Raw genomic sequence first — 14,408 nt, 5'->3', positions numbered from 1 at the left:
TTTCTTATGATTAATTGAGGCTGAGAGAGAGAGAATGATAGGGAGAGAGTGAGAGTGAAGTTTAGCTGGAAGCATAGAAGTTAACATTCCAAGACAGAAAATACAGTTAGGTGAGGGTAGATGGATGACCTGAGTCATTGAGGAAGAAGAGGATTGGGATACTGGAAGGTCATATTATTGTTCATGGAAGTACTAGAGGATGCAATTATTTGCTTAGCACAAATACAGATTTTGTCAGAGACTAGGATCCTCTGATAGTCTTACTCAAAGGCTGTGCTAATAACCAGTTCATTATAGATATGGATGCTAGCACTTTCAAATCATATAAATTTCATTTTCTAGTGAATAAGGCAAACAACAAAAGAAGCAATGAAAAGGTAGCATCCCCAACCTCAAAATAATTTGCTAGGCATGTGGTGATGAGAGAGCAGATAGCATGCCCTTTCTAAGAAATGGAATGTTGCTGGAAGAGGAAAGTATTTGGACATAAAAGTCATGTGGGTCAGAAAAAATTAGGCCAGTAGGTATGGTAATTATGTAGAGTATTAGCTAGTCTTAGTGAACCCCAAGGACAGAAGAGAATAAATAGCTTTTTCACACCTACTTATTGTAGATTGTGATGCTTTCTTTTTCCAAACTTAATAGGCTTGGAAGTCAAGGCTAGATTCATAGTGACTAATTATTTACTCCTGAGCACTTGTGTTTGCCATTTAGGTAGGTGCTGCCATATTAACAGGGGTGAATGATCATTAGTGAATGGACCCAATGGAGAAACTCACCTTGGGTATTGATAACTGAGAGAAATAAGTAACACACAATTTTTTGTGTATAAAAGTCTTAACTAATATCCTATATTATGTAACCAAATACTTATTAATTATTCCCAAGAAAAGATATACTTTAGAATCTCTTTAAAAGAAACATAAATGCCTAAGTACATTTTAACACCTTCTCTTTGATGGTTGTTTATGACCTTAGGTACACTTTCCTATATATTCTGAAAAACAAAACAAAACAAAATACCTTTTACTTAATTTCACCCTCAGTACCCTTAGACATTGAAAAACTTTGGTCCTCAGCTTGTCCATAATCTATAGAAAAGTCATCTAGTTAAAAAAAAAGCCAAAGCAAAACAAAGCAAAACAGAAAAATCCTATGATGTGGGATTTTCTACTGTTGTTTACCTTCATTAAAAATATTCTGATGGCATAGCCTTGCCGCAAGCTACCCCCTACTTGAATAATTTTTCTCCTGTAAAGAGTACAAGTCTCTTTGCTTATTCAGTTTTCACCCATTGAAATTAATTCCAAAGAACTCTATGCTTTCCATCAGTCCTGACTATCAAATCAAATTCTTCTCTTACTGGCTCCTTGGGAGGATGGAAGCCATATAGCACTTAGAGAAACCCATTCTCTTCTACCAAGACCCTAACCAGGGAGAATGGATGTGGCTAGTTTTGATTATTGGTTCAGAAAAGGTGATTTGATGTAAGCGTTTTGATCTCAGTTGGTGGTTAAAGTTTGAAAGTAATTGTGATCTAGGGGAAAGGTTAGAACTAGGAGGTAAGAGATAAGGATCTGGATGTGGCTTTCCTAATGACTTGCTGTGAGATCATAAGCAACTTTAATTTTCTCATCTGTAAAATGAGTATTGCAGTATACAATTCACTTAACCTCACCATATTGTTAAGAGAGTAAAATGAGATAAAGACTCTGGAGAAAAACTTCCAAAAACTTGAAATCTGCTCTTCAATTGTAAGACCTTGTTTACATTGTGAGGATTCTTATTTCTTCTTCCCTTCTTGTCATCCACGAGGTGGTCAGTGCTCAATGAAATCTAGTTAGGATTTTGGTCTCTGTCACTTTTTCCCATCTCTGCTTCTCAGTCTTTCCAACCCAAAGTAGTAGAAATAACACTAGTCTTATAGACCTGAGTTTGAGTCCTAACTTGAGTTTTTACTAACTATATTGCATCTGTAAAATGGGCATGATAATAATTACATCAATTCTCTCAAAGTGTTAACATAAAGAAAGCACTTGGTAAACCCCAAAGTGATATACAGATGTTAATTCTCATTATCTTGTTCATTTTACATAAAAATAGTGTTCTCCTCCCAGCTCAGGTACCATTAAGCCTATTTCATATAAGTTATTTTTTTCCCTCCATCTTCTTGTCCCTTTCATTTCCTGTGGGATGAAAACTGTGTTTGTGAGGCACAATTCCCAGAACAATCCAATCAAAGTCTGGCTATTCCCAAGTTGTAGCAGCGTTACCTGGTCACTAACACTCAAGGCTGTTAATTAGCTGCCATTTGTACTAAGGAAAATGGCATATAGTGAGTTATGATGGATGTGGAGATTATATTGCTATCCAGAATATTAAGAAGTCAAAGCTTCTCTGACCCTTGGGAGATGTTGCTGCTTCAGGCCAGAGTTCAAAGAAGGTAGATTTTTGAAAGCAATGTTTTTGAATTACCAAGAAAAGACAATTTAAAATTGTAATCTCCATCTTTTTATCCCTATTTCCCTCTTTCTCAATCTATTTCTTATATTTTTCACTGATTTATTTGAGAAAGGAGAACTAAGACTAGTGGATGAAAGTTATAGAGAGATATTTTGATTCAATTCAATATCATAAACAATCATTAAATGTTTACTATGTGTGAGGCACTGGAGAAAAATGAAAAATGCCTCTGTTTTTTTCTTATGGAATTTGTAATCTAATGGAATAAGACATTTACCTCAATAATTGTGTTTCAAGGATAGTAGGAATGTTGCAAAGGATAGGTTCTGATGAAATTATACAAGAAATTTCAGAAGGGAGAGATCCCTCTCATTTGAGGTGAGTGGAGAAGGCAAATTAGGGAAAGTGTAAAGGAGGAGGTAGCATGTAAGCTGATGGTAATATCTAAGTACCAATGGAAGTTAAGGCACCAAAAGGCAGAGATAATGGAAGGTCTTGGACACTGGGTAGGATGGAACACAGTGTAAAAAAGAACTTAATTATAATTGGAGTTGTCAAAAAAATGGAATGGGTAACTTTCTAAGTACATTTATATTCCTGGACACTAGGGATGTTAAAGCAGAGAATAGATAAAATTTTGAGGATGCAATAGAAGGGCAGGGATTTGAAATAGATGAAGTCCATGTCACTTAGTCTAGTTTTGGATAGCTCCAGTTATTATTAGTATTTATATTAAGTTCTAATCTTCTTGGGGACCAGGATCCTCCATATTTCTGCCTTTTGAAATACATTTCCAGAGGCAGGAGGTAAACATAGGTGGCTGAGATTCGGGAAGGTTTTGCAGAAGAGGTCTATCTGAGTTGGGCTTAGAAAAATGGGTGGTAATAAGGCATATAGAAATGAGGGGAGGAAGCTATTTTAGTGGAAGAAATGGTGTGTCATTTTAAAAATCCTCTCTCTTGTTTTCTTTTTCTACACTTTTCTACTTTTATTTCATATCCCCTTACTGGTTGTCATGGATTATAAGATCATGTATTGTAGATTTATAACTGGAAAGGACTTTGGAAACTATTTAATCCAATACCTCATCTTATATAGGAGGAATATGAAGCCCAGAGAAGTTAGTTCACTTTTTCAGGGTCACACAGTTAGTGAGTGAAAGTGGCAGGATTTTAATACGGATCTTCTTATTCCAAAGCCACTTCAAAAGTGGCTTCCCAAAATCACTGTTCTTACTGTTCCACACTGACATGAATAATGGTGCAATAAATCTTTAATTTTCAGTTTATCTTCTAACTTCCCTGAACTCTCAAGTCTCCTCCATCAATATCTCAGCTGTCATGATGATACAATCTAAAATTATGATAAATTCTTTCCCCCAGCTTCCTCTTTTTTCTCTTTTTGGAATTATTTTTCTCATGACCCTTGGTCAGGTAAATCATCTTCTCCCAGGCTACAGAGGAAACTGGTGTACCAGGTGGAGGGGAAGAGAATCCTCAGTTTCCTCAAAGGTGAGTATGGTATAAATTTCTCCTTGGAAGTCATTGTTTTACATATTTGATGGTACTCATTCAGTCCTTGGGTAGGGCCATCTCCAGAACTCAGATGAGACTGATCAGTGTTATTTCTGACTTGGTAACTTTGGGTAGAATAAGTCCATTGATTCTGTTAGGGAAATGTTTACTACATGTGGTTTGGAGACAACATGGCATAGTAGAAAGCAGTCTGGCTTTGGGGTCAAAATATCTGATTTCTAACTCTAGCTCTACCACTGAATAGTTGTATGACTTTCGGCAGGTCACTTTGCTTTTCTGCTTCTTGGTTTCACCATCTGTGAAATGAGGAGGAAACGAACTAGATGATCTGTAAATTTCCCTCTAGCTGTAAATCTTATGGCTGGAATTAGTAACCATTCAGCTCTGGGGTACCAAGAGCTGACCCCTATTCTCCTGGTATGCAGGGAGGGCTTAATGCTAAGAGATAATGACATTGGTCTAGAGTAGACAAGAGTCTTAAGAATTTCTCCCTAGTCTAAATGTCTTCCTCGGAGGGTTAAGCAAATACTGTCCACAAAGAGAGAGGAGGATAGTACAGTGGGATTACTGCCCCTAGAAGCAGACCTGGGTTCATATCTTAACTTTGACATTTTTATCTGTGTGACACTGGGCAGATCTCTGAGGGTATCTGTTTGCTCATCAGTAAAATGAGTGTCAGTTGCACTAGACTGAGGTTCCTTCTAGCTGTAGCTCTCCCAATCTATGAAGATTAAATGCTAGGTATTCACACATTTGCATGGATTATTTTAATTGCTTTTATTCTGCCTTGATCTCTCTTACAGGAAAAGCAAGCATTTTGAATGGGTAGGACAGAGGGATGATTTGAAGGCGCTTCAGGCTAGATGGAATGTAAGACTTTAGATAGGACAATATATAAGATCCCTGGGTACCTGAGGAGCAGGGAAGGAAGATGACAGAAGGAAGAAGGGAGAGTAGGAGGTTGGAGAGCATCAAAAGCAAATATTACCTATTTTGTAATTTTTCTGAAAGTCCTGGTGGCAAAAACTGCCCCCTTTCCTAGCAGAGACTATTTCCACGCACCCTTTGGTATCATTGTTATTAATTGCTGACGGAAAAGGTAAGGTAAGGGAACTAGCCCTTATTATATGCCAGGCACTGTGCTAAGCACTTTAGAAATATTAGCTTATTAGATCATTTGATACATGATTTCAGTTATGAACATGGAAAGGAAGGAGTCAGCATGGTACAGCAGAATGACTGATGGGTCTGGTGTCAAAGGAGCTAGGTTTGAATCCCAGTCCTGTCATTTTCTACCTGTGTGGTCATAGGCAAATCTCTTACTCTCTGTAGACCCCAGTTTCCTCATCTATAAAATGAAGGGGTTGGATTAATTGACCTTTAAAATCCCTTCCAACTTTAACTTTATCAGGAATTATTTTAAGAGAGCACTTTAAATGACTTTAACTGTAAGTATAGAATGTCATGACCAAATAATTTGTCAGTTTATATCTGCCTTGTTGGTGATAAGCCTTTTCATACTTGCCTAGGTTGTTTGTCAGGCAGCAGTCAATCTGTTGTCTGGATTTTACTGTGGTATACTGAGTGATAACTATGGTCCTTCTCACTTTGGATGGTTTCATAGCTCATTAGTTGTAGACAACATCAACAAGAAGCCATAGGGGGCAGCTAGGTGGCACAGTGGGTAGAGCACTGGTCCTGAAGTCAGGAGGACCTGAGTTCAAGTCCAGCCTCAGACCAAACACTTGACACTAGCTGTATGACCCTGGGCAAGTCACTTAGCTCCAATTGCCTAACCCCGCCCCCCAACACCCAAAAAACCAAAACCCAACAAAAAACAAGGTACCAAAAAAACCCCAAAAACAAAAAAACCCCAAAGAAACCAAAAACAGGAATCCATAGCAGAGTATATTTATTCACTTGGATGTAGGATTTCTTCACTGCACTCTCAGGATTGTACGAACAAATGTCAACATAATATTGGGATGCATAAATACAAACGTGAAGTGCAACGATAAGTAAATAATTCTTTTCTTAGACCTATCATTTGTCAGATTCATTTTAGGACCATTTTGTGTCTCTTTTACTTGATATATTTAATAAATAATTGGTTGAGACTGGAGTGGATCCAGAGAATAACCAAAATTATGGCAAACAATAGAAAACAGATTTCATAAGGAGAGATGAATAGGGCATCCATTCTGGAAATAGGAAGCTTTTATTTCAGCGTAGTGAAGAACTCAAAACTTAAAACTTCCAAAATTGAAATGGTAATAGTGAGTTTCTTTTCACTGTATGACCACTTGAGGTGGATTTTTTTTTTCATGGTAAAGAGTTTTCTTAACATACAGTGTTATTGGAACATACAAGCATCATCTTTATAGCAGTCCTATGAGTGTGAATATTGAAAGATACAACAGCGGTGTGGGGAAGATGGTATAATTGTTTTAGAAAATTATTGTATATGTGTAGGAAATGAGTAGAAGTCCAGGTTGTAGAGAAATAGAGGAAGTTTCAAAGTGCCTGTTAAATAATAGCTGGGAGAAGAGAGAGGGAAAAGATAGCAGGTTCGCTTTCCTAATTATTTATCCTTCCCTCATTAATACTCCTTGTGCTACTTTAGTTGTTTCTGTTAATACTGCCTGATGCATTTCTCATTCTTCTGGACATGCCGTCTTTCTTAATCATGTCTTCTTCCCTTCTCCCATCCTCTTTCCCCCCCCCCCCCCACATCCCATTCCTTTTCACTTCTAGATTTCTCTTCTGTGAAGCATTATATGGAGATATGTTTGACTTGATCAAAATAGAAAAATTGAATATAACTGACACATTTTGCATGGTTGAACATTACTGACAATTAATGAGATTTCAGGCAGCAACAAACTAATTCCTATGATATACTCCTATGTTGGATTTGGTGATCCCTAAATTTTCCAGTGTCTCACAGTACCCTCTGGAATAGTTATAAAGACCCAACCTTAATTTGAAGTTAGAGTCTCTCAGAAACATGTCCTGTTAGAAATGCTACCAGGAAGTATCAAGAAATCAGACATGTTACAACATTTAAAATTAAGTACAATAACAAACATTTAAGTGCCTACTATGTGCAAGATCTTGGGGTAGAAATGCAAAACCAAAACAATGTCTCCTTTTAGGGAGCTTACAATTTACTGATATGATACAACTATGCAAATATGTATGGTAATAATGATAAAAGCTAGCATTATATACACAGTACTTTAAGGTTTTCAAAGTGCTTTATAAATATTATCTCAGTTTATCCAAAAAAATAGGGGAGAGAGAGTACTAAAAAAAGTCCTCTAAGAGCATGTATTAGTGGTAGGGAAGGGAAGAGTGGATCAGGAAAAACTTCACAGAAGAAGCTAAAGACAGAGGAGATCCTTGAAGGAAGAAAAGGTTTTTGAGGAGGTAGTGCATTCCAGGCAAAGGAGTGCCTTGTATTGGGACATTATCAATAAGAAAGCTAGACAATGCAGTGGATAAAGGTTTGGACTTGGAGTCAGAAAGATCTAAGATTGAATCAAGTCAAGTCACTGAATAGTCTCAATGGCTTCTAAGGTCTCTTCCAGTTCTAAATCTATGATCCTGTGATTGTGGATAGTTATCCAGCCATACAAAATGATAAAGTAGTATACAAGTTTTGAACTTGGAGCTCCTATCCACTCAAGCTGTATGCTTTTGATACCAATAATTGTATTTTCTTCTTACTATTTTCTTCAGGTAAATTCCAGAATCTACTCTGTAAGCAGAGTTAATGGATGGATCAAATGAGTCTGTGGTGTATGAGTTTGTTTTGTTGGGACTCGCAAGTTCTCAGGAGATGCGAGTTTTTCTCTTCCTATTCTTCTCAGTGTTTTATGTGATGAGCGTGCTAGAAAACCTCCTCATTGTACTGACAGTTATCACTGATGTTCGATTACATTCACCCATGTACTTTCTGCTGGCTAACCTCTCTTTCATCGACTCATGTGTTTGCAGTATTGTAACTCCTAAGATGATTTCTGATCTGTTCAGAAAACACAAAGTCATCTCTCGGAATGGTTGCATTACCCAGATGTTCTTTATTCACACTGTTGGAGGTACTGAGATGGTGCTACTTATAGTTATGGCCTTTGATCGATACATTGCAACATGTAAACCTCTTCACTACCTGACCATTATGAGCTTGAGAAGGTGCATCTTGTTTCTGATAGTGTCTTGGATTATTGGCTTTATACATTCTATGATGCAATTGGCTTTTGTTGTAAACTTACCTTTCTGTGGCCCTAATAAAGTAGATAGTTTTTATTGTGATTTCCCTAGGTTCATCAAACTCGCTTGCATGGATACCTATAGACTGGAGTTCTTGGTCACTGCTAACAGTGGCTTCATCTCCATGGGCACTTTCTTCATATTGATTGTTTCTTACATCTTCATCCTGGTCACTGTTTGTAAACACTCTTCTGGTGGTTCAACCAAAGCCCTCTCCACCCTGTCAGCTCACATTACAGTAGTGATCTTTTTCTTTGGTCCATGCATCATTGTCTATGTATGGCCATTCCCTACATTGCCAATAGATAAGTTTCTTGCCATCTTTGATGTACTTCTCACCCCTTTTATGAATCCTGTCATCTACACATTCAGGAATAAAGAGATGAAGGTAGCAATGAGGAAGCTATTCAGTAATATGAGTTCTAGGAAGTTGTCTTAAATACATAGTTTGAGGCTGTCAAACAGATTGGAGACACAAGTGTAGGTGCTGAGATTTTAGAAGTCATTTTAATTAGTGTTTAAAGGCTGTGGGGGGATAAAGTCTCTCTTCAGGATTCTTATTCCCAATTTGCTAAATCCTTCCTAGGAGTCTATACTCCAAAGACAATTGAGAAGGCAAAGTGGTGCAATGGATAGGGAAGTTGGCTTGGAGTGAGCAAGACCTGAGTCTGAGAGTATAATGAGAGAGTAATGTCCTTCCTGTTATTATTCAAGACTGTCCTGATGGCTATTATCACATATGGTGAGCCACTCTGGCTCACTGGATCATTAAGATCATAGAACAAAGAAAAAACCAGGCATATTACCTGAAAAATATGCAACACTATGGATTAATTGCTCACACCAGTCTTTTTGTCATCATTATTATACCATCAAAAATGGTGTAAATTCTATCATTTTCTTCATCCATTTTTTTTAAAGGCAATTATGGTTAAGTGACTTGCCCAGGGTCGCACAGCTAGCAAGTGTTAAGTGTTTGGTCTGAGGCCGGATTTGAATTCAGGTCCTCCTGACTTCAGGTCCAGTGCTGCATCCACTGCACCACTTAGCTGCCCCATTTTCTTCATCCATTGGGAGAAGATGGGACAGGAGCAGATGGGATATCTATGATCAGAGTGGGAGAGGTGCCCAATTATTAATGAACTTTCCCCTGGCCAAGAATTTAATCCTACCCTAGACACTTAATAGCTGAGTGACCAAGGTTAAGTCTCTTAACCTCTGTCATCTTCAATTTTCTCATCTCCAAAATAGAGATGAACTTCATGGGGTCTAAGTTCCCTTGAAGTTCTAAATAGTTAGATATTAGATATGGAATGAGACTACAATATCTTTCCTGGTTATTATTCAAGAGTGTCCTGATGAGTGTGATCACACATGGTGGGCCCCTTAGGCTCATCAGATCATTAAGACCAAAGAGACAGAATGGAGCTTAGAGGTCCTCTAACCAAGCCTCCTCATTTTTACAGGTGAGAAAACTGAGGCCCAAGGAAATTAAATAATTTGCCCAAGTTTACGTAGTTACTAAGTGAGATATGAACTTAGGTCCTTTGGTTCCAGCCCCAGTACTCTTTCCATTGTAACTTGCTGCCTTCAATCCCTTTTTAAAAAGTTGGAATAGAATAGGAATAGGGACTGAATCTGAATTCATTGGTGTAAGGAACTACTTCAGGGAACTCCCCCTAGTAAAGCAATTTGGCACCTCCTCTGGCACAGGGAGAGCTGCCATTGAGAGGTTAGGTGACTTGTCCTGGGTCACACAACCAGTAAGTGTTAGTGATGGAACTTGAAGCTGGGACTTTTTGTCTTTAAAGCTGACTGTCTCTCACTGTACCATGTTGCCATTTTCCTTACCTTTTTTGATAAAACTGTTATTTGGAAGCTACTCTGAGGGACACATGTGCAATCTTTTGGATACTGTACCTGAATTTTTCATTTAAGTCATTTTGTATATAATTTCTCACAGGTTTTCTGAACAAATATTACACTCTATCTACTTTCTTTGTTGTGTCTATTTAGTGCCTTTTCTTGGTTTTTTCTTTATTCAAGCCAGTAGTTCCCAACCTATGGGCTAGTGATCATAGTGGGGCCTGTTAATTATTGCAAAATGGTCTCCAAATCTGTGTTGAGCATTGTTATTTGATTTTTATGTAGCTCCAATAATATGCAGCTTTGTAATGTGATATATTGGGAGCCATATTTTATGTAGAACAAATGATGGCTTTCACGTATAGGTATTCATATTTTCAAATGTATGTAAATGCTATTATGATAAATAAAAATAAATTTATTTAAAAATATAATTGAATACTTAGTAAGTTTTTAAAATTGATTTTCACATAGAAGAGAAAAATAAGTAAAAACAAGCATTTTACATGAAGTTATATAACACAATGGAATAATTGCTTATAGTGGCTTTTTTGTCATTTTTTAAAAAATCTTATCAAAAATAGTACAAGTGCTATTACGTCTTCTTCTTCCCTTGGGAGCAGATGGGATATCTATGATGAGTGTGTGAGACATGCACAATTGTTAGTGAATTTTCCCCTGGCCAAGAATTCAGATGTCTGTTAAAGTAATTCTTTCTCCTTTACTCTTTCCTCCTTCCCTTTTTATCTGAAAGGGTGGATGACAAAATACAGAGCTTTTTGTTCTTTTAAGTTACTTATTTACCAATTGTAGTTCAAAATCTTATTTTGCCACATAAGGATAATGTCAGCCTTAATGGCTTTAAATTTCTATATGTCTTTAATTATATGTAGTGATGCATGTGGTAAGCTGGAAGCACACAGAATTTAAACAGATCCAAGATCTGAATATATGTGCAAATGTTAAAGATTTTTCTACCTGCAGGCCTGACAAGCTATATGTATGTGAGAGAATCTTATAGTGATGATGTTTTTGATGAAGGATTTTTATTAAACTTCCAGAAAGGTGGAGTTATTTTTTTTCTTTAAGGCAATGGGGGTTAAATGACTTTCCCAGGGTCACACAGCTAGTAAGTATCTGAGACTAGATTTGAACTCATCTACTCTTGATTCCAGGGCTGGTGCTGTCTCCACCGCATCAGCTAGCTCCCCTCAGGAGTTTATTTTTAAATACATTTTTATTGTTATTTTTTGTGTTCTTACATTCAAAATTTTGCATAGTATACCTCTCTTCTTCCCTCCCAGAGAATGATCCTATATAAGAAATAACATGCTTTGAGGAAAAAAAGGAGAAAGAAGGCAGAAAAAATGAGCAAAACTGATCAATACATCAAAACAGCCCTTGGACAGTAAATGTAATGCACTATATCCACAGGCCTTCTCGATCTGCAAAAGAATGGGAGTGAAGATACCTTCCTATAGCTGTTCTTTTGGGCCATGCTTGTTCTTTGTAATTTTGTAACATTTATTTTTGATTATTTTGTGATTGTTCTTTCCATTTACCTTGTTGTAGTCATTGTGTATAATGTTTTCTTGACTCTGCTTACTTCACTCTGCAACAGAACATGTAAATCTTGCCAGGCTTCTCTGTATTCATCATATTTGTCATTTCTTACAGCACAGTAACATTACATTACATTCATATACCACAATTTGTTTTGCCCTTTCCCAAACAATGAGCATTTCCTTTGTTTCCAACTCCCCCAAAAGTGCTGCTATACATGTTTTGGAGTATAAAAGGCCTTTCTTCTCATCCATGACCTCCTTTGAATATAATTGAAAAGGCAGAGTTGAAACTGAATTTGGGGATTTTCTTTTCCCCTCAAGCTAAGCAAGAGCTCTCTGTTTTGGCTAGACCAGGTCACTTTGAACTTCAAAGTCTCTGGCAAAGCTTCAGCCTACAAGCCAAAAGAAGGGGTGGGTGAGTACAGGTAGGGACTAAAGGGGAGGTAATGCCTTTGAACTGACCCAGTGGGAGGAGGAAGGCATTTATTGAGAGAGATCAACTCCTCTCTTTTCCAATTGGGAGGTGAGAAAGCCCTTCTGAGACAAATTTTTTGCTCTATAGTGACATTTGTTGGTTACACCTCATTCAAAACAATTTATGACATCTGTGGTTCCCAAACTGTGACCAACAAACATTGGTGTTTTGAGATTTATTTAGCTCCAGACAGTTGCCACAAGGAAGAAGCCAAAAGAGCTCGGAAACTGCCTTAGTTAGAAAACTGTTGGTCTCTGTGACAGGCAGACAGAGGTTGAAGCCAAGGGCAACAATGATTTAGTATGCAAACTCACTGTAAACCATCAAAAAGAAGGAAGAAAAAAATTATGAGCAGTAGCACTTCATAAACTAGTTTAAAATAGTGGAGGTGAAAACAGTCTTCAGAAAATTTGGTGTGATACCCAATTAAGGAACATCGGTCCAAGAGCATTCATAAATAAAGCTGGCAGAAGGACAATAAATAATTAGATTTGTCAAATAGAATAAAATAGAACAGATGTGTCCAGGACCATAATGATATAGTCTTGCTATCAGCATTAATGGGATCACCACATTTGAACCTTAGAACATCAATCCTGCAAAGGGCCATAAGGGGAAATTGAAATGATACTTGAGAAGACAAAGCTGTGAAGTCCAGTTGCAGCAGGACTAGACCAACTAGCCATGTACACTGAAGAAATACATACGAGAAATGACAAACCTGAAAGCACTGAAGAAGCATATCGAAAGAATGGAAAAAATTGTAAATGATAACATTGACTCAAAAATCAAGGATATCCATCATGAAAATAGAAGCAGGGAACAAGCAGGTTTTTGCAAATTCCACAAACATTTATTAATCATCTAGAAGATAAAGCACTTTGTTGGAGTACAAAGACAAAATGAAAAATTGCTCTTGGCTTCAAGGTGTTTTTATTTTAGTGGGGAATATAGCACATACTCTGACAAATAAATACAAGACAACTGGAGGAGCGAGAGAAAACTAACAACCAAGGGAATAAGAGAGATTTTGTGTTGGAGGTGGTATCTGAGCTGAGTCTTGAAGGAAGCTAAGCATCTTAAGAGATGGAAATGAGAATTTTTTTTTTAACCACAGACAATATCCTCACAGTGCAATCATGCAGAGTATTCAATATCATGCTATTTCTTAATCCCCTCCCCACCTCAGATTGACTCAGCACAGAAAAGTGGAATCTTAAAAGCTCTTCTCCAACAAGGGGACTCTTGTACCTATGTTAAGATTAGGAATTTGAGAAACATTAAAAAGAATTTTCTAACTCCAAATTGCCTAGTTGATCGACCTCAGGAAAAGACAATCAACATTATATACAATCTTAGCATGAAATTTCTAGCTTTTTCAGGCTGTCAGACTGAGTACAGTGGATCATTGCTCTAGGATACTCACTAAAAGAACTTCAGTGCTTCCTTTACAGGGAGAGGGCAGCCATTTTCTCCACTATGGCAGATGGTAGCAGAGAACACCAGAGGACTCTGAAGAGACTGAATAGCTAAAGAGCAATGGAAAACAACTCTGACCATGAGAAGATTCTAATGGAGATGACACTATGTTCAGTGGGGAGACAGGTCATCTAGCAGAGAGTAGCAGGATTATATCATCAGAGGTCGCTATTGGTTCTTCAGCACTGAAGGTCTGAGTTGCCATATGTTCACCTGGCCAGAGACATATGCACTGGTCAAGTGTTTCTGCCATGTGTCTTTTCATACATGTTCCTTGTCCACATGCATTGTCTACTCCTATTCCTTCAAGAATTGACCCTTAGTTACATGTGTGCTCGTGTGTCTATATTTGTGCCCTTCCTTACAGGTAGTGTGGTAGCCTTTAGGAGAATGTGCACTATGGGAAAATGTGAATGTCCTTTTCTTGCCTCTTAACTTGTTATATCATTTGGTTATATGTCTTTGCTTTGAGCTAATGTGTCCTTTCTGGTTGGCTCAATAAAAGTAATATGTTGTAGAGGGTTCATGAGCTATGGTTTTGAGTGGGCACTGATCCACAAAGCACCTTGAACTTGGAGAAATGTTCTCAGGGTTCTTAGGTGTGGAGGCCCTGAACACTACATAGTTTAACAATAAATTCAGACCCTTCTCATCAAAACATGTATAAGTAAACATCACTCTAATTCTTCCTGTTGAGTCATTTTCATTTCAAGTATGGATTTTTTTTAATACTACAAACTCATTTGACTCTTT

The 14,408-nt window shown here is 37.5% G+C and overlaps 1 protein-coding gene across 1 annotated transcript; it reads left to right on the top strand.

Annotated features, from left to right (window-relative positions):
* The first annotated feature begins 7,770 nt into the window (after positions 1-7,770).
* On the top strand, positions 7,771-8,709 carry LOC110215179 (olfactory receptor 4F6-like). The gene has a single exon (XM_020996795.1). The coding sequence runs from the start codon at positions 7,774-7,776 to the stop codon at positions 8,707-8,709; it is 936 nt and encodes a 311-aa protein (XP_020852454.1). The 5' UTR covers positions 7,771-7,773.
* The last annotated feature ends 5,699 nt before the right edge of the window (positions 8,710-14,408 follow it).

Source organism: Phascolarctos cinereus, unplaced genomic scaffold, assembly GCF_003287225.1.
Source record: "Phascolarctos cinereus isolate Bilbo 61053 unplaced genomic scaffold, phaCin_HiC Scaffold_3;HRSCAF=262, whole genome shotgun sequence".
NCBI classification, from domain to species: Eukaryota; Metazoa; Chordata; class Mammalia; order Diprotodontia; family Phascolarctidae; genus Phascolarctos; species Phascolarctos cinereus.
This window is presented reverse-complemented; position numbering and strand designations above follow the sequence as displayed.

What these genes read in the sequence shown, in the direction of transcription:
- LOC110215179 (XM_020996795.1), top strand. Translation starts at nt 7,774, where the DNA reads ATGGATGGATCAAATGAGTCTGTGGTGTATGAGTTTGTTTTGTTGGGA.